The sequence below is a fragment of the Caloenas nicobarica genome, chromosome 33, assembly GCF_036013445.1.
Source record: "Caloenas nicobarica isolate bCalNic1 chromosome 33, bCalNic1.hap1, whole genome shotgun sequence".
Classification (NCBI taxonomy): domain Eukaryota; kingdom Metazoa; phylum Chordata; class Aves; order Columbiformes; family Columbidae; genus Caloenas; species Caloenas nicobarica.
Window position 1 is genome coordinate 200,240 of NC_088277.1, and position 21,743 is coordinate 221,982.

At 68.8% G+C, this 21,743-nt stretch overlaps 5 protein-coding genes across 8 annotated transcripts in view; 3 read left to right on the forward strand and 2 right to left on the reverse strand.

Moving 5' to 3' along the window:
• The window catches only part of LOC136000424 (dynactin subunit 2-like), a 35,325-nt gene extending 21,005 nt beyond the window's left edge, over window positions 1-14,320 (reverse strand). The window contains exon 1 of the mRNA XM_065654211.1: window positions 14,316-14,320. The gene's annotated coding sequence lies outside the window, so the exon portion shown is untranslated. The remainder of the gene's footprint in view (window positions 1-14,315) is intronic.
• On the forward strand, window positions 335-3,511 carry PIP4K2C (phosphatidylinositol-5-phosphate 4-kinase type 2 gamma). The gene is made up of 10 exons (XM_065654355.1): window positions 335-505; window positions 853-950; window positions 1,032-1,128; window positions 1,219-1,359; window positions 1,441-1,587; window positions 1,698-1,736; window positions 2,004-2,117; window positions 2,213-2,483; window positions 2,568-2,671; window positions 2,921-3,511. Exons 1-10 carry the CDS (start codon window positions 356-358, stop codon window positions 2,999-3,001), a joined length of 1,242 nt encoding a protein of 413 aa, XP_065510427.1. The 5' UTR covers window positions 335-355; the 3' UTR covers window positions 3,002-3,511.
• On the forward strand, window positions 3,831-7,571 carry DTX3 (deltex E3 ubiquitin ligase 3). 2 transcript variants are annotated; one of them, XM_065654495.1, is made up of 5 exons: window positions 3,831-3,912; window positions 4,571-4,638; window positions 4,910-5,589; window positions 6,467-6,684; window positions 7,167-7,571. In XM_065654495.1, the coding sequence occupies exons 2-5, from the start codon at window positions 4,626-4,628 to the stop codon at window positions 7,240-7,242; spliced, it is 987 nt and encodes a 328-aa protein (XP_065510567.1). In that variant the 5' UTR covers window positions 3,831-3,912; window positions 4,571-4,625; the 3' UTR covers window positions 7,243-7,571. The 2 variants fall into 2 exon arrangements, with proteins under 2 accessions (XP_065510567.1, XP_065510565.1); XM_065654493.1 differs by having other exon boundaries at window positions 4,929-5,589.
• B4GALNT1 (beta-1,4-N-acetyl-galactosaminyltransferase 1) lies at window positions 8,406-15,121 on the reverse strand. Of its 3 annotated transcripts, none has more exons than XM_065654208.1 (12): window positions 14,989-15,121; window positions 14,328-14,411; window positions 13,523-13,740; window positions 12,838-13,014; window positions 12,154-12,260; window positions 11,927-11,964; window positions 11,462-11,642; window positions 10,954-11,097; window positions 10,653-10,840; window positions 10,223-10,327; window positions 9,543-9,780; window positions 8,406-9,197 (listed from the first exon to the last, which is right to left on the reverse strand). In XM_065654208.1, the coding sequence occupies exons 3-12, from the start codon at window positions 13,726-13,728 to the stop codon at window positions 8,983-8,985; spliced, it is 1,599 nt and encodes a 532-aa protein (XP_065510280.1). In that variant the 5' UTR covers window positions 13,729-13,740; window positions 14,328-14,411; window positions 14,989-15,121; the 3' UTR covers window positions 8,406-8,982. The 3 variants fall into 3 exon arrangements, with proteins under 3 accessions (XP_065510280.1, XP_065510279.1, XP_065510281.1); XM_065654207.1 differs by having other exon boundaries at window positions 10,223-10,363; XM_065654209.1 differs by lacking the exons at window positions 14,328-14,411; window positions 14,989-15,121 and having other exon boundaries at window positions 10,223-10,363; window positions 12,185-12,260; window positions 13,523-13,709.
• A 1,034-nt stretch (window positions 15,122-16,155) lies between these two features.
• Window positions 16,156-20,807, forward strand: OS9 (OS9 endoplasmic reticulum lectin). The gene is made up of 14 exons (XM_065654450.1): window positions 16,156-16,340; window positions 16,942-17,115; window positions 17,212-17,275; window positions 17,375-17,451; window positions 17,527-17,625; window positions 17,709-17,910; window positions 18,726-18,854; window positions 18,943-19,043; window positions 19,158-19,185; window positions 19,284-19,372; window positions 19,476-19,736; window positions 19,836-20,127; window positions 20,221-20,330; window positions 20,569-20,807. Exons 1-14 carry the CDS (start codon window positions 16,173-16,175, stop codon window positions 20,698-20,700), a joined length of 1,926 nt encoding a protein of 641 aa, XP_065510522.1. The 5' UTR covers window positions 16,156-16,172; the 3' UTR covers window positions 20,701-20,807.
• The last annotated feature ends 936 nt before the right edge of the window (window positions 20,808-21,743 follow it).

Genomic DNA, 21,743 nt, shown 5'->3' on the forward strand with positions numbered 1-21,743 from the left:
TCCCTTATAGGGAGCACGGGGCGCGCCTATAGAGAAGCCCAGCATCCTATAGGGAGGTAGCTCCTATAGCACAAACGCCTTGTAGGGATCGCGGACCCAATATAGAGATCATGCACACCCTATATAGGGCTCACACATCCCCTATAGGGAACACACACCCCTTAAAGGGGCCGCACTGCCCCTATAGGGATCACAAGTCCCCTATAGCGAGCGCCGAGTCGTTGCGGGCGCAGGGCGCACGCGCGGCGGGCGGGGCTGCACTCGCCTAACTTCCGGCGGGCTGCTTCCGGCTTCCGGCGCCACGGCGGGGCGGGCGGAAGCGGGCAGGTGGGGGCGGGCGGAAGCGGCGGCGGCCATGGCGGCGGCGGCGCCAGCAGCGAGCGGGCCCGCGGCGCCGCGCACCAAGACCAAGAAGAAGCAGAAACGGTTCGTGCCGCAGCGGGTGAAGGTGCCCCGGGCCGCCGACCCGCTCCTGGCCGTGCTGGCCTGGGGCGTCAACCACCAGGTGAGGCCGGGCACCGGGGCCCCCCCCCCACCGCGGGGACAACCGGGGCCCGTCAAACCCCCACCCCCGGCTGGGGGGCACCAGAGCTTTGAGAAATAAATTACTGAACCGGAACCGGCTCCTCCCCGTTACCGGGACCTCCCCCGGGACCCCTCGGCTCTGCCCCGTTACCGGGACCCCCAAGTTCAACCCTGGTAATGGGGCCCCCCCCCCAGGACTCCCTCAAAACCCTCCAGCTCCTCCCCGTTACCGGGACTGCCCCCCCCGGGACCCCCTGCAGTGCGGGGGGTTAACGGCCCCCGGTTGTCCCCGGTTTTGGGGCGTTCCCAACCCGACTCCCCCGGCAGATCAACGAGCTGAGCCAAGTCCCGCTGCCCGTGATGCTGCTGCCCGACGACTTCAAAGCCAGCTCCAAAATCAAGGTCAACAACCACCTCTTCAACCGGTGAGGGGGGGGACACAGGGCTGGAGGGTCCCACGGATTGGGGAACCCCGATATCTCACATTTACCCCCCAAAACCCCCAGGGAGAACCTCCCCAGCCACTTCAAGTTCAAGGAATATTGTCCCCAAGTCTTCCGCAACCTCCGCGAACGCTTCGGCATCGACGACCAGGACTATCAGGTGGGGGGACACCCCTCGGTGTGGGGGGTTGTCCCCGCTTTAGGGGACCTGCCTCGAGCTCAACGTCATTGTGTGTCCCCTCCAAAAAAGGTGTCGCTGACGCGCAGCCCCCCGCACTGGGAGGGCAGCGACCGGCGGTTCCTCCTCTCGTCCGACCGCACGTTGGTGGTGAAGGAGCTTTCGAGCGAGGACGTGGCCGACGTCCACGATCTCCTGTCCCACTACCACCAGGTACGGCTCGGGGGGGCCCGTGGGGGGGTCACGGCGTGTTCTGGAGTGTCAGCGTCACTGTCCTGTCCCCCTGCCCCCCAGTACGTGGTGCAGTGTCACGGGAGCACGTTGCTGCCCCGCTTTTTGGGGATGTACCGGGTGAGCGTGGACAACGAGGAGACCTACCTGCTGGTCATGAGGAACACGTTCAGCCACCGCCTCCCTGTCCACAGGAAATATGACTTGAAGGTAACGGGGTGTCCCCCCCCGCCTCACCCCAACCCTGAGACCCCCCCCATGGGGGACAGGACCTCCCTGTCACCTCCTGTCACCTCTGATTCCCACCCGTGTCTTTCTAGGGCTCCCTTGTGTCCCGAGAAGCCAGTGACAAGGAGAAGGTACTGGGGTCGGGGTGGTGTTGTGACCCCCCCAGATTTGAGAGGAGGGTCTCTAGGCCTCATTACGCCCCCCCAAAAATAACAGCTCATTACCTGTCCCCCCATAACACTAGCTTGTTGCCCTAACGAGGCCAACGCAGGAGATCCAACCCTTTGACCGCTACACACATCCTCTGCTTTGGGGGTGTCCCCTTCATTCCTAGGGAACCCCTATCTGCCCCCATGCCCCTGAATTGATATTTTTGGGGGGTGCTACTCCCCGCCCAGGGCAAGGACCTGCCCACCCTGAAGGACATGGACTTCTTGAACAAGAACGAGAAGGTCTACGTGGGCGAGGAGGCCCAGAGGGAATTCATGGAGAAGCTCAAGAGAGATGTAGAGGTGGGGGAACTGGGGAGCTATGGGGAGGGGATGCACCCCCCCGGGCCATCAGGGTGCCCCCCAACCCCAAATAACCTCTCGTTGCCCCCCGGCAGTTCCTGGTGCAGCTGAAGATCATGGATTACAGTCTCCTCCTGGGCATCCATGAGGTGGGGCGGGTGGAGCAGGAAGAGGAGGAGGAGGTGGAGGAAGATGATGGGGGGATCACGGGGGGGGGTGACGAGGCGGGGGGGGCCCCAGTTTGGGGAGGGGGCTCCTACGGCACCTCCCCCGAGGGGATCGGCAGTTACCTCAACTCCCACCGCCCCCTCGGCCCCGGCGACTTCGACCCCTACGTTGACGTCTACGCCCTCCGCGGCACCGAGGGTGAGCCGGGGGGGATTTTGGGGTGGGGGGGGGTTTTGGGGGGCTGGGAAGTGCTGACACCCTCCCATGTGTCCCCCGCCACAGATGCCCCCCGCCGCGAGGTGTATTTCATGGGGCTGATTGATGTCCTCACCCAGTATGACGCCCGCAAGAAGGCGGCACACGCGGCCAAGACCGTCAAACACGGGGTGAGGGGGGGACACCCCCAAACTGGGGACAGGAAGGGCCCCCCCCTTATTTTTAGGGGGGTTATCAGGGGATGTCCCGCTTGTTTTTTAGGCAGGTGGGGTGGTTAGAGCCTTGTTGGGGTGGAAGAGAGAGGGGATGGAGATGGGGGGGGCACTGGGGGGGTTTCCTTCTGCTGCCTGTTTTTGGGGGGTTGGTGATGGGTGATGGTGGGGAGGGTCCTGGGGGGGTCTGACCCTGTCCCCCCCCAGGCTGGAGCGGAGATCTCCACGGTGCACCCCGAGCAATACGCCAAGCGCTTCCTCGACTTCATCACCAACATCTTTGCTTAGGGGGGCCCCCCTGGACCAAGAGGCCCCCCTGGACCAAGAGAACCCCCCCAGGATGTGCTGCCCCCCCCTTGGTGTGCACAGCCCCCAGTTCCCCCCTACCTGGGGCTTTTGCTCCTCAAGTGCCTTAACTTTATTAAAGGGGGGGTCTGGTGGGGTGTCTGGCTCTGCCCCCCCAGCAAGGGGGAGTTTGGGGCTCCCCCCTAAACACAAGGGGAGCCAGGACTCTTCTGCTTCCCCCCCGCCCCGGGGGGAGAGGGACAATTGAACACTAATTGCCCCAGGGTAAGGGGGGGCCCAGGGGTGGTGCCCCCCCTTCTGAGCCAGGCTAGGGGAGCTGGGGGCATTCCCTGTTCCCCCCCAATATGAGACCCCGGGGGGCGCATCAGAGCCTCCTCCATTACTGCAGCTCCCCGGGGGGCCCCCAGTTCCCGTGGGGGGGCCCTGTGTGACCCCCCCCCTACCCCCGCACGGAGGGCCCCCCATCACTGTGTCCTAAGAAATAAATTATTGAACCAGACCCGGCTCTGCCCCGTTACCGGGACCGCCTCGAACCCCTCCAGCCCCCCCGGTTACCGGGACTCCCCCCAGGACCCCCCCGGTTACCGGGAACCCCCCCGGGGCCCACGCCGCGTGCCAGGGACCCGTGGCCCCGCCCCGCCCGTGGCCCCGCCCCGTTCTCGCAGCCACGCCTCCCCATCACGCGCCGTTCCCATGGCGACGGTCCCGGTCCTCCGTCGCCAGCCCCGCCCTCCCCGCGCGCCGTTGCCATGGCTCCCCGCCCCGTTGCCATGGCGGCCCCGCCCCGCGTGATCACGTGACGCGCGGCGGCGCCGGGCTCGGCCCCTCCCCGAAGCCGCCGCCGCCGCCCCGGCCTCGCCGCCCCCCCGCCATGCTCCGGCCGCCCGGCGATGGTGGGTCCCGGGGGGGCCGGGGGGGCGGGGGGACCCTTCCTGCCCCGCTACCGGCGCCACCGGGCCCGGCCTCCCCCGGGCCTGCCCCCCTCGGCCTGGCCCGGCCTCCCCCGGGCCTACCGCGACCCCCGGGAACGGGCCGCTGCGCCCATCCGGAGCCCCCCCGGGGCTGTCGCTCCCTCCCTGGGTCCCCTCCGGGCCCCCTCCTGCCCCCCACGCCCCATCGCGGCCTCTCCCCACATCCTGCCCCCCCATCCCTGTCCCCTGCATGGAGCCCCCCCGGGAAGCTCTTGGGGGGGGCGACCCCATAACGGGGAGGGGCAGCAGCACTCGCAGCACCCCCAGCAGTGGGGACCCCCCACCCATGGAGGGATGGGTAAACACCTGCCCCCCCAATCCTGGGGTGCTGAAGGGGTTTGGGGAGGCTGAGAGGTGTGTGGGGGGGCACTGAGGAGCTCGTAACCCCCCCAGCTGTTTTTGGGGGGTCACTGGGCCTGTTTGTTATTGTAGGGTCTCCTGGGGACACTGCGGGGGGGCAGGGGGTGGGTTATGCTGCTGTTGTTATTGTAGGGTCTCCCGGTGGGGGGCGGGTTCCTTGGAGGGGGGGAATTGTGCTGGGGGGACACAGTGTGACCCCCCCCGCCGTGTCCCCCCCCAGCCTGTGGCTCGTGGCTCCGCTGATCCGCTGGCGTCTCCGGCTCGTGTTGTCCCCCATGGGCTCGCCAGGTGGGTGTCACCCCCCCCAGGGTGTGGGGACCCCCCCTTCTCCTCCTGGGATAGGGGGGAAGTGGGGTCCCCAAAGCTCATCACCCCCCCATGGGTTTGGGGGCTGTGACGCCCCCTTGGCCCACTCATTTTTTGAGGGGGGGCAAGTTTGATCCTTGAGGTGCCACCTTGGGCAAACACATGTCCCCTCAGTGCTGTGGGACGCCCTTTGCGGGGGGCACCTCGAGCATGTCCCTCAAACCTCTAACCCCTTGGGGGCCCCCCCCCGCAGTGTCCTTTGTCCTCTCCAGGATGTCATCCTGCGGGGGGGCCACCAAAAACAAAGTGACCGTTTCCAAGCGCGTCTGGGACTTCTTGACCAAGGAGAGCCCGGCCAAGCTGGCGCGGCTGAAGGAGGAGACCAAGGTCACCATCATGGTGGACGGCGAAACCTCCGACATCTACGTCCTGCAGCTCTTCCTGCCCCCCCCCGCCCCCCCAGGGGGGCTCTGCCCGGCCCGCAAAGCCCTTAAAGCTCTGCTGAAAGAAACCGAGAAAGAATTAAAGAAGAAAACCCAACGCCACGACGACTTGCTCGGCCGCGTCGCCACCGTCCTGGAGCCCAGCGGTGGCACTTTGGGCGGCCGGGGGGGGGCCCCGCCGGGGGGCGGGGGGGGCCCGTCGTCGCGGGAGGAGGAACCGGAGCGGCAGTGCCCCATCTGTCTCGGGGAGATCCAGAAGATGAAGACGCTGGAGAAGTGCCGGCACTCGTTCTGCGAGGACTGCATCACGCGGGCGCTGGCGGTGCGCACCGCCTGCCCCATGTGCGGCCGCTTCTACGGGACGCTGGTGGGGAACCAGCCCCCCAACGGGCGCATGCTGGTGACGCGCGACGCGGGGCTGCCCCTGCCCGGCTACGAGAGCTTCGGCACCATCATCATCCAGTACGTCTTCCCGCCCGGCGTCCAAGGGGTAAGACGGGACCCCCCCTGGAATCAATTTGGGGGGTTTCTCGGTGGGGTTGGTGCCGTAGGGTGGCACCAGAAGGTGGTGGGTGTTACGGCTCGGTTCTGTGGCCTTGGCACCCCTAAATGCCCATGGGTGTCACGGGCACCCCTGGGCACCCCCAAATCCTGATGGGTGTCCCTAGCACCCCTGGGCACCCCCAAATCCTGATGGGTGTCATGAGCACCCCCAAATCCTGATGAGCGGCTCAGGTCCCCCTTGGGTGCCACCAAAAGGTGCTGGGTGCTACGCTTCAATTCTGTGGCCTTGGTGGCCTTGGGCACCCCCAAACTCTGCTGGGTGTCCCTGGCACCCCCAAGCCCTGCTGGTTGCCCCCAACCCAGCTGTGTACCCCTGGGCACCCCCAAACTTTGATGGGTGTCTCTGGTCCCCCTTGGGTGGCACCTAAAAGGTGGTGGGTGCTACGACTTGGTTCTGTGGCCTTGGCACCCTTGGGCACCCCTAAATCCTACGGGTGTCACGGGCACCCCTGAGCACCCCCAAACACTTCTTGACGTCCCCAACCCAGCTCCATACCCTGGGCACCCCCAGGCTCTGCTGTGTGTCCCTGGCACCCCTGGGCACCCCCAAAACCTTCTGGGTGCCCCCAACCCAGCACCCTTGGGTATCCTCAAACCCTTCTGGCTGTTACAGGCATCCCTGAGGACCCTAAAACCTTTTCTGGGCTCCCCCAAAACCTGCTTGGTGTCCCAACTCAACCTAGTGCCCCTGGCATCCCTGGGTGCCCCCAAACCCTTGTGGGTGTCATGGGCACCCCCAAACCCTTCTGGGTGCCCCCAGGTCATTTCAATGCCCCTGCCCCTCACCCCCCATGCCCCCCCAGGCGGAGCACCCCAACCCGGGGGTGCGGTACCCCGGCACCACGCGCGTGGCGTACCTGCCCGACTGCCCCGAGGGGAACAAGGTGCTGGCGCTGTTCCGAAAAGCCTTCGCCCAGCGCCTCACCTTCACCGTGGGCACCTCCATGACCACGGGCCGCGCCAACGTCATCACCTGGAACGACATCCACCACAAGACCAACTGCACGGGGGGGCCCCAGCTGTGGGTGGGGGGGGCACGGCCTGGGGGGGGTGGGAGGGGTGGGGGGGCATCCCTGGGGATAAGGTTTGGGGGGTATCTCTGCTGGGATGGATGTGGGGGAGCCCCAAGGAGGTGGAGGGAGCATCCTTGGGGCAGGTTTTGGGGGACTGAGGTGGGGGCACCGTCCCTGGCACCCGTTTGGGGTGGGGGAGACACCCCTGGGGGGCATCGTCCCTGGTATGGCTGGGGGGGTGCAAGGAGCATCCTTGGGGCAGGTTTTGGGAGACTGGGGGGTGGCAATTGTCCCTGGCACCTGCTTGGGATGGGGGGGCACCCCTGGATTGGTTGGGGGGGCACCACCCCTGGGGTGGGGGGGGGCATCCCTGCGGCAGGTTTGGGGGGGCTGGGGGGGCCATGGCTGAGGGGAAGCTTCTGGGGGGGGGGGGCAGGAAGCACCCAGCGGTGGGGGGGGCACACACTGACCTGCCCCCCGCCCCCCCCAGGTTCGGGTACCCCGACCCCACGTACCTCGCCCGGGTGCAGGAGGAGCTGCGGGCCAAGGGCATCACCGAGGACTGAGCGGGGGGCACCGGGACCCCCCCGGGGACCAGGACCCCCTCCAGCCCCCCCACCTGCTGCCAGGGCCCAGGGGGGCACGGTGCCACCCACCCCCCCACACGGACAGACGGACGGTGTCACTCTGTACATAAACCCCCGCAGCCCCCCCAGGACAGACGGACAGACTGGGGGGGGTCTTGCGCCCTCTGCCCCCCCCACCAGCCCTGGGAGGGGGGTCAGTGTCCCGCGGGGGGGGCAGAGGGTTTATTTATTTTTTATTTTTATCCTCTCCCCTCAACCCCTCTCCCCCAAGCTCTGTAACTTTGAGCCAATAAAAATATGCAACGCTGGTGGGGGCGTCTGGGGGGGCGGCTTTGGGGGGGCGCCCTGGGGTGTGTGACCCCCCCCCCCGGGTGTCCCCAAACCCCTGGGGACAGCGGGGAGGTGGGGCAGTTCTGAGGGTTGGGGGGGGCAGGAATGGGGACATCGGGATGGGACACGAGGAGGGGGGAGGGTCCAAGGGATAAGCCCCACCCCTTTCATCACAACCAGCCACACCCAGACAGGCCACACCCCCGCACCCTATAGCCCCGCCCAACATCGCGGCCCCGTGACCACACCCGGCCCCACCCACCCCGGGACCCCACCCCCAGGACCCCACCCCGGGACCCCACCCCCGGACCCCACCCCCAGGACCCCACCCCGGGACCCCACCCCCGGACCCCACCCCCAGGACCCCACCCCGGGACCCTGCCCCAGGACCCCACCCCGGGACCCCACCCCGGGACCCCACCCAGGGACCCTACCCCCAGGACCCCACCCCGGGACCCCACCCCGGGACCCCCAGTGGAGTGGACATGTGTGGTGGGGGCGGGGTTTAAAGAGAGGAGGCGGAGCTAAGATGTGGGGTGGGACTAAGTGGGCGGGGCTTGCAGAAAGGGGTGGGGCTGAGGAACTGGGAGGGGCTAAGATGGGTGTGGTGGGTCATAAAGGGGCGGAGCCAAGAAGTGGGGGTTGTTTGATAGGGCGGGGCTTGAAGAAGGAGGCGGAGCTTAAAGGGGCGGGGTTAAGCTGTGTGTGGGCGTGGCCTGGACGGGGTGGGGCCCCCCCTCCCTCTTTATTTTTGCTGAAGAAAGAGGCAGATTTCGGTCTGGTTAAAATCTCACCATCCATTGGGTAGAAAAGGGCGGGGTGGCAGCCCCTCCCCCAGCCCCTCCCCCGTCCCGGCCCCGGGGGGGTCCCGGGCGGGGGGGGGCCGAGACTTGGCACAAAAATCCTGGCGGCAGCGCGGGGGGGGAGGGGGGGCTGTACAGTAGAAAACTGGGGGGAGGGAATCAAAAAGGGGGGGCACCCGGACACCTGGGTCCCCTGGGGGGGTCCGTGTCCCCCCCACGACCCCCAAAGTAGAAAAGAGCTAAAAACGCCGCGGGGGGGGCAGGGGTGCTCCAGGGTGGCTGCAGTCCCGGGGGGGCCATGGGGTGGCCCTTGGTGGCCCAGGGTGGTGGCCCATGGGGGTGGCCCATGGGGGTGGCCCATGGGGGTGGCCCTCAGGGCTGAGCCTTGGTGACCCGTAGGGGTGTCCCCTAGGGGCGTCCCATGGGGGTGGCTCACAGGGGTGACCCTCGGTGTCCCATGAGGGTGTCCCTTGGTGTCCCACGGGGGTGTCCCATGGGGGTCTCCCCCAGGGCTGCCCCTCAGTGTCCCCCAGCTCTGTCCCTCCCGGGTGTCCCTCAGCGCTGTCCCCCCGGGGCGGGGGGGTCCCTAGTTTCCGGCCATGCACTTGAAGCGGTTCTTGAAGAAGAAGAGGCGCTGCTTGGTGCGCAGGCTGTCGTCGCGGGGGGGCGGGTAGCGGTACCGCGCGTATTGCCGCTCGCCCTCCGGCCGCCGCCACGGCAGCGCCAGCTTGGACGCGTGATCCACCACCACGTCCTCGCACGAGCCCACGTGCAGCACCCCCAGCCCGTCGATGAAGAATTCTGGTGGGGACACACACACACCCCCCAAAACAGATCAGTCCTCCTACAGCATCCTCGGTGTCACCTCCCCCAAAACAGCCCGCGGTGTTTGCCCTGTTCATCCCCGATGTTGACCCAGGGGTGTCCCCAATGTCTCAGCGCCCCCCCCGCCAGGATCTCAGCACTCAGCCCCCCCAAGACCCCCAGGGTTCCCCCCGACCCACCCCCGGCGCCCCTCCCGTCCTCAGGACCCCCCAGGTCCGCCCTGGGACCCCTCCCCAGACCCCCCAGGACCCCCAGGGTATCCCCCTGACACCTGCCCAGGGCCCCTCCCGCCCCCCGCCCCCCATCCCGGCCCCCCCTCACCGAGATGCGCGACCCGGCGCAGGCGGGGATCGAACCCGACCTGCCGGACCTTGTCGGTCCGCGCCAGGAAGAAGTTGACGACGCCGTCGGTGACGACACAGGCGGGGAACCCGGCCAGGCGGTGGTGGAACCCGGGCTGGGTGCGCAGACAGTCCCCCCCCGGGCCGCCCCCCCGCACGCTCAGCCGCTGCCGGTACGTGGTGGTGAAGCCCGTGATCTCCCGCACCGCGCCCCCCACCTGCGGGGCACCGGGGGGGCTGGCACCGCGCACCGGGACCGCCGGTGCCCCCCGAACAGTCCCAGGACCCCCCGATCCCCCCAGTGTCACCCGGCGACAGCACCAGGACCCCCCGGTCCTGCCCAGCATCACCCAGCGACAGCACCGGGACATCCTCGGGACCCCAGTGCCCGCCGGGACCCCCCAGCACAGCCCCAGGACCCTCTGGGACCCTCCCGGGACCCCTCAGCGTCACCCGCCTACAGCACTTGAACACACGGGGGACGCACAGGGACTGTCCCCAGCACTGGGGACACTGGGGGGCGCCGGGACACCCCCCACCCCTGCGCAATGGGGAGGTGGGACATGGACCATCCCCTGGCACTGGGGACATGGGACATGGGGACCCCCCACCCAGCGCTCGGGGACCTGGAAGTCCCCCGGGGCCCCCCCGGACCCCCACCAGGTCCAGGCTGGTTCTCTCCAGCACGTCCACCAGCTTCTCCAGGCGCGTGCGGGGCGTAAAGATGAAATCGTCGTCCACCCACAGCACGTACTTGGTCGTCACCTGCGAGATGGCCAAGTTCCTCCCGGCGAACCAGCCCTGCAGGGACACCGTGGGGACACCGTCCCACGGCCACCCACGGCCACCCCCTCCCAGCCCCATGGTCCCCGCCATGTCCCCTGACAGGGTCCTGACGTGCCCCCCCCACTCCCCAGGGACCTGCTGTCCCATCGACCTGCTTGTCCCCCTGTGTCCCCCAGCCCTGGGGTCCCACCCCCTTGCCTGTCCCCCCATGTCCCCCCACCCCAGTGCCCCCATCCCTGGGGTCCCGCCCCCCACATCCCCCTTCGCCAACACCCCCGCCCCAGTTCCGCCCCCCGGCCCCCACCTTTCCGAAGGGCATGAGGTAGTGCTCGAGGTGGGGGCCGTGCAGGGGCTCGGGGCGCTGGCTGTCATCGGCCACCACGATGGTGACGTCGGGGTAGAACCGGCGCACGCTGGCGATGAGGCCGCGCAGCTTCTCGTACCGCAGGAACGTCTTGGTGGCGATGGTGACCAGGGCGGTGACGTTGTACGCTGGGGGGGGACAGCGTGGGGGCTGGGGGAACTGGGGGAACTGGAGACCCCAGCACTGGGAGGAACGGGGCGCCCACACTGGGGGCACTGGTTTGGGGGTCCCTGTTCCTCACCTCTCTCGCCGTCCCCATCCGTGTCCCCGTCCGTGTCCCCGTCGCTGTCCCCGCTGCCGGGGGGGTGTCCATACAGCCGGGGGGGCGGCGGATGCCGGATGCGGATGGTGAAGGCGGCGACGTGGCCAGGGGTGGAGAACTGAACTGGGGGGGGGACAGGGCGCTGGGGGGGGCGCCCACCTGGGGACACCCCCATGGGGACCGGCACCCACCTGGGGCACCCCAAAACCTGCACCCATGCAGGTTCCACCCGTGACACCCCAAAACTTGCACCCACCCAATGCCCACCCCTGGCACCCCAAAACCTGCACACATCCAAGTGTCCTCCATAGGACCCCAAAACCTGCACCCATGCAGGTCCCACCCATGAGACCCCAAAAACCTTCACCTACCCAGGTCCCAGCCCTGGGACCCCAAAGACCAGCACCCACTCAGGTGTCACCCACGGGACCCACCCAGGTCCCAGCTCTGTCACCCCAAAACCTGCCCCCCCCAGCCCGTTCCGCACCGATGTCGGCGGTGTCGGGGTGGAACAGGGTGTTGGTGTAGGTGACGAACTGCAGCTGCCGGTTCAGGTGGTCCAGGCGGGCGGCGGCCAGAGACAGGCGGGGCTGCCCCTCCCCCCGCAGCGCCACGCCCTCCACCACGCCCGCCACCGCCAGCGTCCCCAGCGTGGCCGTCAGGTTCACCTGGGGGGACACGGGGCCACCTGCCTGGGACACCCCGGGAACGCCCGCACACCTGGGCCACACCCGGACCCCACCCTGACCGCGCCCTGGCCACACCTTGGCCACGCCCTGGCCACGCCCCAGCCCTGCCCCCCACACACCCTGACCACGCCCCAGCCACACCCCGGCCCAGCCCCGCCCCACACATCCCTGGTCACACCCAGGCCACGCCCAGGTCACACCCAGGCCACACCCCCCCGCACACCCTGGCCACGCCCAGGCCACGCCCAGGCCACGCCCCTCACCTCGTAGCTCTTCCTTCCCGCTGCCTGCAGGCTGAGCCCTGGGGGGGGTCACAGACACAGGGGGGTGAGTGGGGCTGGGGGCCTCCCCAAAACACACCGGGGGGGTCGCCCCTTTCCCCCTCCCACATCCTCCCCCCCGGCATCACCACATCCCGACGCCCCCCCCGCCCCTCCCTGTGCCCCCCCGCTGTGCTCCCCCCGGCTCTGCGCCCCCCGCGCCCCCTCACCGGGCACCAGCACCGTCTGCAGCGGCCGCACCTCCACCCCCTGCGCCGGGTACTCCAGGGGCGAGTTGGCCGGGACGATGAGCAGCCGGTCGGCCGGGGACTGCACCCTGGGGGGGGGTCAGCGGGGGGGCCACAGCCCGGGGGGTCCCACACCCCCCATCCTGCCCCACACCCATCCCCAGAGCGTCCCCCCTGCCCCTGGGGGGGCCCCCCTGCCCAATGCTGCGCCTGGGGGGGTCCCCACCCTGACCCCCCCACCCCCCACTGAGATTTGGAGGGTCCCCCCCAGCCCACACTGATCCCAGAGGGTCCCGTTCTGCCCCACGTTGATCCTGGGGGGTTCCCACTCTGCCCCACACTGAGATTTGGGGTCCCCCTCTGCCTAATGCTGAGGTCAGGGGTCCCATCCTGCCCCACGCTGACCCTGGGGGTTCCCCCCCACCTCCAATACTGACCCCAGGGGTCCCTCCCCGCCCAATGCTGAGCCCGGGGGGGTGCCCTCCCTGCCCCTGGGGGGGGCCCATCCTGCCCCACACTGACCCTGGGAGTTTCCCCCTGCTCCGATACTTACCCCGGGGTTCCCCCCCCGCCCAATGCTGAGCACAGGGGCCTCCTCCCACCCCGTGGTGTCCCCGGGGGGCGTCCCCCCTCTCCCCCCGTGTCCCCCCATGTGTCCCCCCTCACCGCAGGCGGTAGCTCTGGAACTCGCGCTGGCGCAGCCGCTGGGCGTGGAGCCGCTCGCCGGGGGGGAACGCGCTGGCGAAGTCCACGGGGGGGCCCGTCCCGAAGAGCTGCCGCTGCAGGGGCAGCGCCAGCCCCGCCGCCCCCCCCTCGCACGAGCAGCCGTTCCTGGGCAGCAGCCTGAGCGCCCCCCCGACAGCGTCACCCATGGGGGGCGCCGGGGACACCCCCCAGCACCCGCCGGCCCAGGGAGGCCCCATCCCCGGGGGTGCCCCAGTGCCCCCCACCCATCCTTGGGTCCCCCCTCCCCACCCTTGGGTAGCCCCATCCATGGGTGCCCCCACCCCATAAGTGCCTCCGCCCCATGAGTACCCCATTCCATGGGTACCCCCCACCCTGAGGTGTCCGCACCCCATGAGTTTTGCCCCATGGGTGCCCCCCATCCCACGGGTCCCCAGACCCATTGGTACTCCCCCCAATAGGTGACCCCACTCATGGGTGCCCCCACCCCATAGGCACCCCCACCCCATGGGCGCCCCCATCCCATGAGTACCCCATTCCATGGGTACCCGTACCCCATGGGTGCCCCCCACCCTATGAATACCCCCCCATGTGTGCCCCCCATGGGTCCCACCCCATTAGTACCCCCCCATCGTTCCCCGCACCCATGGGTGCCCCCGCTCCTTACTCCATCACCTCCTCCTTGAGGCGGAAGGGGACGTGGGGGTAGGAGCGGGCGGGGGGGGGCAGCGGGGGGGGCAGCAGGCGCTGGGGGGGCGGCCGGCGCAGGTCCACGCTGGGGGGGCCCTTGGGTGCCCAGAGGTGCAGCAGGAGGGCGGCCAGCGCGGCCGAGCCCAGCAGCAGCAGGCACAGCGGCCGGGGGGCCCCCCGCATCCTGCCGGGGGGCTGGGGGGGGGCAGCGTCACCCCCGGGCCCCCCACACTGGGAGAAACCAGTACGCACCAGTACAAACCAGCGCGTGCCGATGTGAAGCGGTGAAAAACAGCGCAAAGCGCTGCAACCCAGCGCAAACCAGTGCTCCCAGTGCACCCCAGTGCGAGCCGGTGCTCCCAGTGCCTCCCAATGCAACTTACTGCCCCCAACGACTCCCAGTTTCCCCAGTAGCTCCCAGTGCAAACCAGTGCCCACAGCACATCCCAGTGCAAACCACTGCAACCCCGTGCTACCAGTGCAAACCAGTGGAAGCCAGAGCTCCCAGTGTCTCCCGATGCAACCTATTGCCCTCAGTGCTTCCCAGTACCCCCCAGTGCAAACCAGTGCAACCCAGTGCCCCCAGCACAACCCAGTGCAAAACAGTACCCGCCAGTGCAAATCAGTGCAACCCAGTGGCCCCCGTGCTCTCAGTGCCCCCCCCAGTGTCCCATTTTTGCTGTGCCCATATGGCTGCACCCCCTCCCTCCTGCTCCCCAGTCTCTCCCAGTCCCCCCAGTCCCCCCAGTCCCCCCCAGTTCCCCAGTCCCCCAGTCCCTCACCTCGGGGTGGGCGAGGGTCCCGGCGGGGGCGGGGCAGGGCGGGGGGGTCTCAGCTCATGGCTCTGCCCCCCCCATGACAGAGGCCTGGGGACACGGGAACAGCGTCAAGGCCGGGGGGGGACACACTGGCACCCAACCCTGTGCCGAGGGGACCCAGCCGTCCTGCTACACCCAGCGCCCCCCCACCCGGGACATGGCGGCAACCGGGGACCCCCCCGCGGGGGCTTTGAGCAAGGATGGGGGGGCTAAGGGGGGGGCAGGATTGGGGGGGCCTCAGGCAATGGGGGGGTGCGATGGGGTTGGGGGATGGCTGGGGTGTTTGGGGGAGGCGGGGGAGGTCAGAGAGGGGCCGGGGGGGCTGGGGGGGGCAGCGGGGCTGGGGGGGCCGGGGGATGAGAGGGGCAGCGGGGATGAGATTGGGGGGGTCCAGGGAATGGGGGGGTCTGCGGATGGGAGGTCCGGGGATGGGGGGCTCCCGGGGATGGGGTGTCCGGGGGTGTCCGGAGCTTTGGTGGGGCCCGGCGACCCTGGGGGGGGCCCGGGGGCTGGGGGGAGGGTGTCTCGTGGGGGGGCCGTTTTGCCGAGGGGCGGTGGCGGGTGCCCCCGCCGCGACATTTCGCGACAATAGCGGGGGAAGCCGGGGGGGTCGCCCCGGCCCTACCTGTCTCCGCCGGCGGGTCCCCGCGCTCGCAGCGGCACCGGCAGCGGGGGGGGCGGGGGGGCGATGGGCGCCCCCGGCGGCCCCGGCCGGGAACGGCAGCGCCGCAGCCCCGGGAGGGGCGGGGGGGGGACACACAAAGCGGGGAGGGGGCGGTTGTCGCTGTCACCGTCGCATCGGGGCGGGGGGGGGGTCGGGCGTGTCCCGGGCGGGGGGGGGAATCAGCCGCCCCCCCCCGCGCGGATCCGGCTGCCACAGGCCGCGCTTTGTGCCCACGCGTGGGGGGAACAACGAGGCCATTGAGCCGGGGGGGAGCACGGGGGGGGGGCCGGGCCTGGGCTGCCCGTGCCGGGGGGGGGCTGGGGAGTTCGGGGCGGGGGGGGGGGAAAGATGGAGGTTGGGGGGATTTGGGGGGGACTGGGAGGGTCGGAGGTGCTGGGGGGTCAGTTGGGAGGGTTGGGGGAGCTTGGGGGGGGCGAGGGGATTCTGGGGGGATGTTGGGGGAATGTTAATGGGGGGGCGCGACTGAGGGGTGGGGGGAGTCTGAGGGGTCCTGGGGGGGTGGGGGGAGATTGGGGGCACTTGCGGGCTCCGGAGGGAGATTTGGGGAGGCGGGGGGAGACACACCAGGGGGTGCTGGGGCACATGGGAGGTGGGGGGACGTAGGGAGGTGCTGGGGGGGCTCAGGGAGGGGCCTCGGGGACACACACACACATCCCCCCCACGCGCGTCCGCGCTCGGGGCTCCCACGCGGGGGGGCCTCACCCTGGAACGGAGCCGGACCCCCCCACCCGGCTTCAGTAATCACGTGATCTCGCCCCCTTCCCCCCCGGGATGCTCTGCCTCCCTCCACCAATCAGGCGGCCGGGATCGCCTGCATCCCTCTCGGCCAATGGCGAGACGCCGCCCCTGCGCCTTTAAGAGCCCGGCGTTGCGTCATCGGAGCGGCTGCGCCCCGCCTCGCCATTGGCTGCCGCATGAGCTGACTCAGCCCAATCGCCTCACACTCCGGCGCGGCCACCGCCCTCCCACCGCGGCCTCAAGCCCAGTCGCGTAATCTCCCGGCTTCGACCAATAGAAAGCGAAAGATGCGTGACGGGCAGTGGGTCCGCCCAATGACCATGCGGATCGCCAGCGGGCGGGGCGGGAGGGAGGAGGCGGCGGGCGGAAGCGGCGGCGGGGGGAAGATGGCGGCGCGGCGGGGCCCGGGCCCGGGCGCGGTGCTGCTGGCGGTGCTGGCGGTGCTGGGCCCGGCGCGGCCGCTGCGGGAGGCCCGAGCCGCCCTCGACCTGCAGGAGCTCAGCGAGCTCAAGTACGGCCTGGAGATCCTGGCCGAGCCCGTGCTGGCCGGGCAGGTGCGTGGCGGCGGGGCCGGGCACCGGGGGCGCCGGGGGCGCCGGGGGCGCCGGTCCTGCCCGACACCGGGACACCAGCGGGGCGGGGGCGGGGACGTTGTCCTGGGGGCCCTGCCGGGGCCGGGACAGCGACCCGAGGTCGTACCGGGGCTTGCGGGGACCGGCCCGGGGTGGGGGGCGCGGGGGGTCGCCGGGGCTGGCCGGGTCCCGCGGGAGCGCCGGGCTGGGGGTCGGTGCCTCGGTGGGTCCCGCCCGCGGCGGCAGCGGCACCGCAGCACCGTCCCGCTGGCACCGGAGCGAAGTCCCTTGTGCGGGTGGCAGAGGGGGGCGCCCCGGGTCTGGGCGATACCGCCGGCTGCCGCGCGTCCCTTGTCGCCGCCCCCGGGCTCTGAGCCGCCGGGGTGTCGGGGGGGGCATCCCGGAGCCCCCCAGCAGCTGCACAGCAGTGACACATCTGTGTCGCCCCCCTCTTCTTGTGCCAAACCCCAGCCCGTCGTGGCGAGAAAAGGGGAAACTGAGGCACGGGGTGGACGTGACGCACCCGGTACACCCCGGTGTGCCCACCGCCCAAAAATACCAGCCCTGTGCCGTGTGTCCCCAGCGCCGGGCGGAGGACGTGGTGACCGTGGCCTCCAAATTCAAGCAGCGCTACGAGTGTCGCCTCCCGCCCGCGGCCGTTCGCCCGCCCGACCCCGAGGACGACGCTCCGCTCTACAACGGCTCCGGCGTGGCCGAGCTCCTGCGCCCCATGGCAGCCGCCCCCTGTCTGCTCAAGGTCCCGGGGGGGTCACCCCAAACTCTCCCTCCTCACCCGACACGTTTGGGTTTTGGTTTTGCTTTTGTTTTTTTACTTTTCCCCCTGTTTTTCCAGACCAAGGATTGGTGGACGTACGAGTTTTGCTATGGGAAGCACATCCAGCAGTATCACGTTGAAGGTGCCGGTGGGGATGGTGACATCGTGGTGGGGGGCAGGTTGTCCCCAGGGGGTGTCCCCGGTGTCATTGTGTCCCCCACCCCGTTGCGTCTCACCGCAGAGTCGGAGATCAAAGGCGACGTCCTCTTCCTCGGCTACTACCACTCGGCGTTCGACTGGAACGACGAGACGGCCAAGGTCGGGGCGCGGGAAGCTGAGGGGTCCCCTGGGGGGGCGTCACTGTCCCCTTGTCACTCTCCCCGCTGTCCCCAGGCCACCAAGCAGCACCAGCTGAAGCGCTACCACAGCCAGAGCTACGTCAACGGCTCCCGCTGCGACCTCACCGGCCGCGCCAGAGAGGCCGAAGTCCGGGTGAGTGTGACCCCGCCGTGGCACCCCCGGTGTCCCCACCGCGGTGACACCTCACGTGTGTGCCCCCCTGACCCCCGGCTCAGTTCCTGTGCGAGGAGGGGGCCGGCGATTACATCGCGCGGGTGGACGAGCCGCAGTCCTGCTCCTACGTGCTGACCGTCCACACCACGCGCATCTGCCACCACCCGTTCCTGCGCCCCCCGGCCCGCGCCGCCCCCCAGCCCATCCGCTGCCAGCCCGCGCTCAGCCCGGCACAGTACGTGCAGTACGTGCGCGCACAAGTCTGTGAGTACCCCCGGGGGGGTTAAACCAGGCTGGGGGGCCGGGAGCGGAGATTTAGGGAGATCAAGGCAAATCCTGGGCATGGGGGTGGCCACAGGGCGCAGGTCTGCGGCCAGCTTGATATTCTGGGACTGGCTTAAGCTACCAGGGCCAGCTTAAGATATCAGGGCCAGTTTAAGATACTGGGACCAGCTTAATATCCCAGGGCCAGTTTAATCATATTGAGGCCAGCTTAATATTCTGGGGCGAGTTTAACATTCTGGGACTGGCTTAAGATACCAGGGCCAGCTTAATATCCTGAGGCCGGCCTAATATCCCAGGGCCAGTTTAATTATACTGGGGCCAGCTTAATATTCCAGGGCCAGCTTAATACTCCAGGGCCAGTTTAATATTTCAAGGCCAGTTTAATTATTCCAGGGCCAGCTTAATATTCTAGAACCAGTTTAATTATACCAGGGCTGGTTTAATAGTCTGAGGCCAGCTTAGTATCAGGGCTGGCTTAAGGAACTGGGGCCAATTTAATATTCTGGGGTGGTTTGCTATTCTGGGGCCAGTTTAATGTTCTCTGGACAGTTTAATATTCTGGGGACGGTTTAACCTACTGAGCCCTGTTTAAGATACTGGAGCTGTCAATATTCTGGGCGCGGCTTAACATACTGGAGCCAGCTTAATGTCTTTATCAACAATCTGCGGGAATTAATAATTACAAATCCACCCTGGAAGGGGCTGGAGAAGCTTTGGGGAGCGGCTGAGGGACCTGGGGGTGTCTGGGACCTGGGTAGGGGGGCGTCACATGTGTCCCCTCCCTGTCCCCAAAGCCGACACCAAGCGGAAGGTGGAGGAGATCTCGGAGGAGCTCAAGACCTTGGACACCAGGTTGTGGAGTGAGAGGGACGCCCAGAGCCCCCCGCAGCCCCCCGAGGGAACACCAGTGGCCCGCGGGGACGGTATGGCCCCGTGTCACCTCCTTGTCACCCTCCTGGTGACACCACAGCCCCGTCCCCTCCTCACCTTGTCCCCTCCGTCCCCTGCCAGCCGCGCCAGGGGACGAGCCGGAGCCGGACAAGGACGCGGCTTTTTGGGAGCGGGTGAGCGAGGTGACCGGCAAGGCCACCAGCCAGCGGGACAGCACCAAGGTGAGTCCCCAGTGTCCCTGGGGACGTCCCTGGGGACATCCTTGTGGTCACCGGTGAGGTGGCGACAGTCCAGGAGCAGTTTCAGGCTCTGTCACCTTGTCCCCGTCCCCACAGGTGGAGGAACCGTCCCCAAAGGTGGCTGGTGAGTCCCCAGGGGTGGTGGCCGGTGCTGGCCAGTCTGTCCCCACCCTGTGCCTTCGCTGTCCCCATCCTTTGTCCCTTTTCACTGTCCCCTTGTAGATCCGCAGAAGAAAATCCACTTCAAAGTGATCCGCAGCCCTGGGGACCTGCTCCAGTTCATTGAGGAGCTGAAGGAGACCACCAGGAAGGTGTGTGACCCCCCCAGGGTGGGGACAGACCCCTCAGGCACCTTCTCCCTGCCTCAGTTTCCCCGTTGTCACCGCGGGACGGTGACAGGAGCCATCCCTCCAGGCTAAGGAGAAGGCGAGCGAGGAGGAGGAGGAGGCAGCAGCAGCAGCGAAGGTTCCTGCGCCCCCCCTGCTTCCTGAGGACCCCCCAGCGCCAGGAGAAGCTGAGAAGGAGGAAGAAGAGGATGAGGAGGACGACGGGGACCTTCTGGGTGGCTTCGAGAAGGACCTGGAGGCCATTGTCCTGCCCCGCGAGCAGATGGCGCAGCTCAAGGAGGAGGTGAAGACCGAGATGGAGAAAGAGTTCGACAACATCATCAACGAGGTGTGTGTGTCACCGCCTTGGGGACGCCCTGGCCAAGCTGGGGACGCCCTGGCCAAGCTGGGGACCCCCGCCTTGACCCTTTGTGTCCCCCCCACAAAGGTGGAGGACGAGCTGGAGACCGAGGGGCTGAAGGGGGAGTTTGACCGTAACCAGGCGTCCAAGTCTTTGGCCTCCACCCTCAACCGCCTGATGGACAAGCTGGACGGGGCGGGCACGCGGCGGGGGGACAAGGAGGAAGAGGAGGGGGCCGGGAGGAAGGCTGAGGGGCGGCTGAGGGTGAGGGTGAGCAGGATCGGGCGCTGGGACCCCCCGAAACGGGACCCCCCCCCGCCGGAGAACGTGGAGAGCGAAGTGCGGGAGCTGCTGGCCAAGGAGGGGCTGCGGGCTGAAGGTACCGGGGGGCGGATTTTGGGGTGGGGGACACAGACTTTGGGGTCCCTGTCACCCCCCTGTGACCTCCCTGTGTGTGTCCCCCGCCCCCCAGGGAAAATCGAGATCAAGATCGTGACGGCGGGGGGGGGCGACGAGGACGAGGCGCAGTGGCTGTCGGAGGAGGACACCAGGAATCTGAAGGAGATTTTCTTCAACATCCTGGTGGGGAAACTGGGGCACGGGGGGGGGTCCGGGGTATGGGGGGGGTCTGGGGCACGGAGTGGGGGACACTGAGGGACAGGACGGGGGGGACAGGGGCAGCCCAGGTGCTGCAGCTGTGCCGGGGGGTGGATGTCCCTGGGGGTGGCAGGGGCTGTCCCCCCCATGACACGCGTGTCCCCCGATGAGCCGTGTCCCCCGCCATGAGCCGTGTCCCCCCCCATGAGCCGTGTCCCCCCAGATGCAGGGCACGGAGGAGGCGCAGAGGGAGCGGCGGCGGCAGCAGGCGCTGGAGGACAATTACCGCTTCGTCTGGGGGGGGCCCCGCGACGAGCCGCCCCCCCCAGGGGACTCCGAGGACCCCGATTTCTGAACCCCCCCCCTCCCCGATTCCCCCCCTGCTGCTGGGGGGCTCCAGACCCCCCGGGCAGGGTTTGGTGCCCCCCCAGGGGGAACTTGGACTGGTTTTTTTGGGGGGGGGGGGGGGGATGAGCTAGGGGGTGGGTTTTGGGGGGGGTGGGTGTGATTTTGGGGGTGATGTTGGGGGTGAGTGACTTGGCGGGGGGGAGTCCTGTTGTTGCCACTGGAGCCATTTGCCCCCCCCTCCCCGCGGGGGGTCTCTCTCTCATAAAAGATGTAACGAGGTTGTTCGGCCTCTGCCACTGTCCCCCCCCTTTTTATCAATAAAGTGACGTCAGCCCCGGCCGGAGTCTGTGGGTGACGCCCCTGTGTCAACTGGGGTGAACTGGGGGGCACTGGGGGGAACTGGGGAGGGACAGGGGGAACTGGGGAGGGACTGGGGGGCACTGGGGTGAGCTGGGGAGGGACCGGGGGGCACTGGGGTGAACTGGGGAGGGACCGGGGGGGACCGGGGAGGGACTGGGGGGAACTGGGGTGAACTGGAGAGGGACTGGGGGGAACTGGGGAGGGACCGGGGAGGGACTGGGGTGAACTGGGGTGAACGGGGGAGGGACCGGGGGGGACCGGGGAGGGACTGGGGGGAACTGGGGTGAACTGGAGAGGGACTGGGGGGAACTGGGGTGAACTGGGGAGGGACCGGGGAGGGACTGGGGGGGACTGGGGTGAACTGGAGAGGGACTGGGGGGAACTGGGGTGAACTGGAGAGGGACCGGGGGAACTGGGGGTGGACTGGGGAGGGACTGGGGGGGGACCGGGGGGGTCTGGGGAGGGACCGGGGGGGAACTGGGGAGGGACAGGGGGAACTGGGGAGGGACTGGGGGGCACTGGGGTGAGCTGGGGAGGGACCGGGGGGCACTGGGGTGAGCTGGGGAGGGACCGGGGGGGACCGGAGAGGGACTGGGGGGCACTGGGGTGAGCTGGGGAGGGACTGGGGGGCACTGGGGTGAACTGGGGAGGGACCGGGGGGGACCGGGGAGGGACTGGGGGGGACTGGGG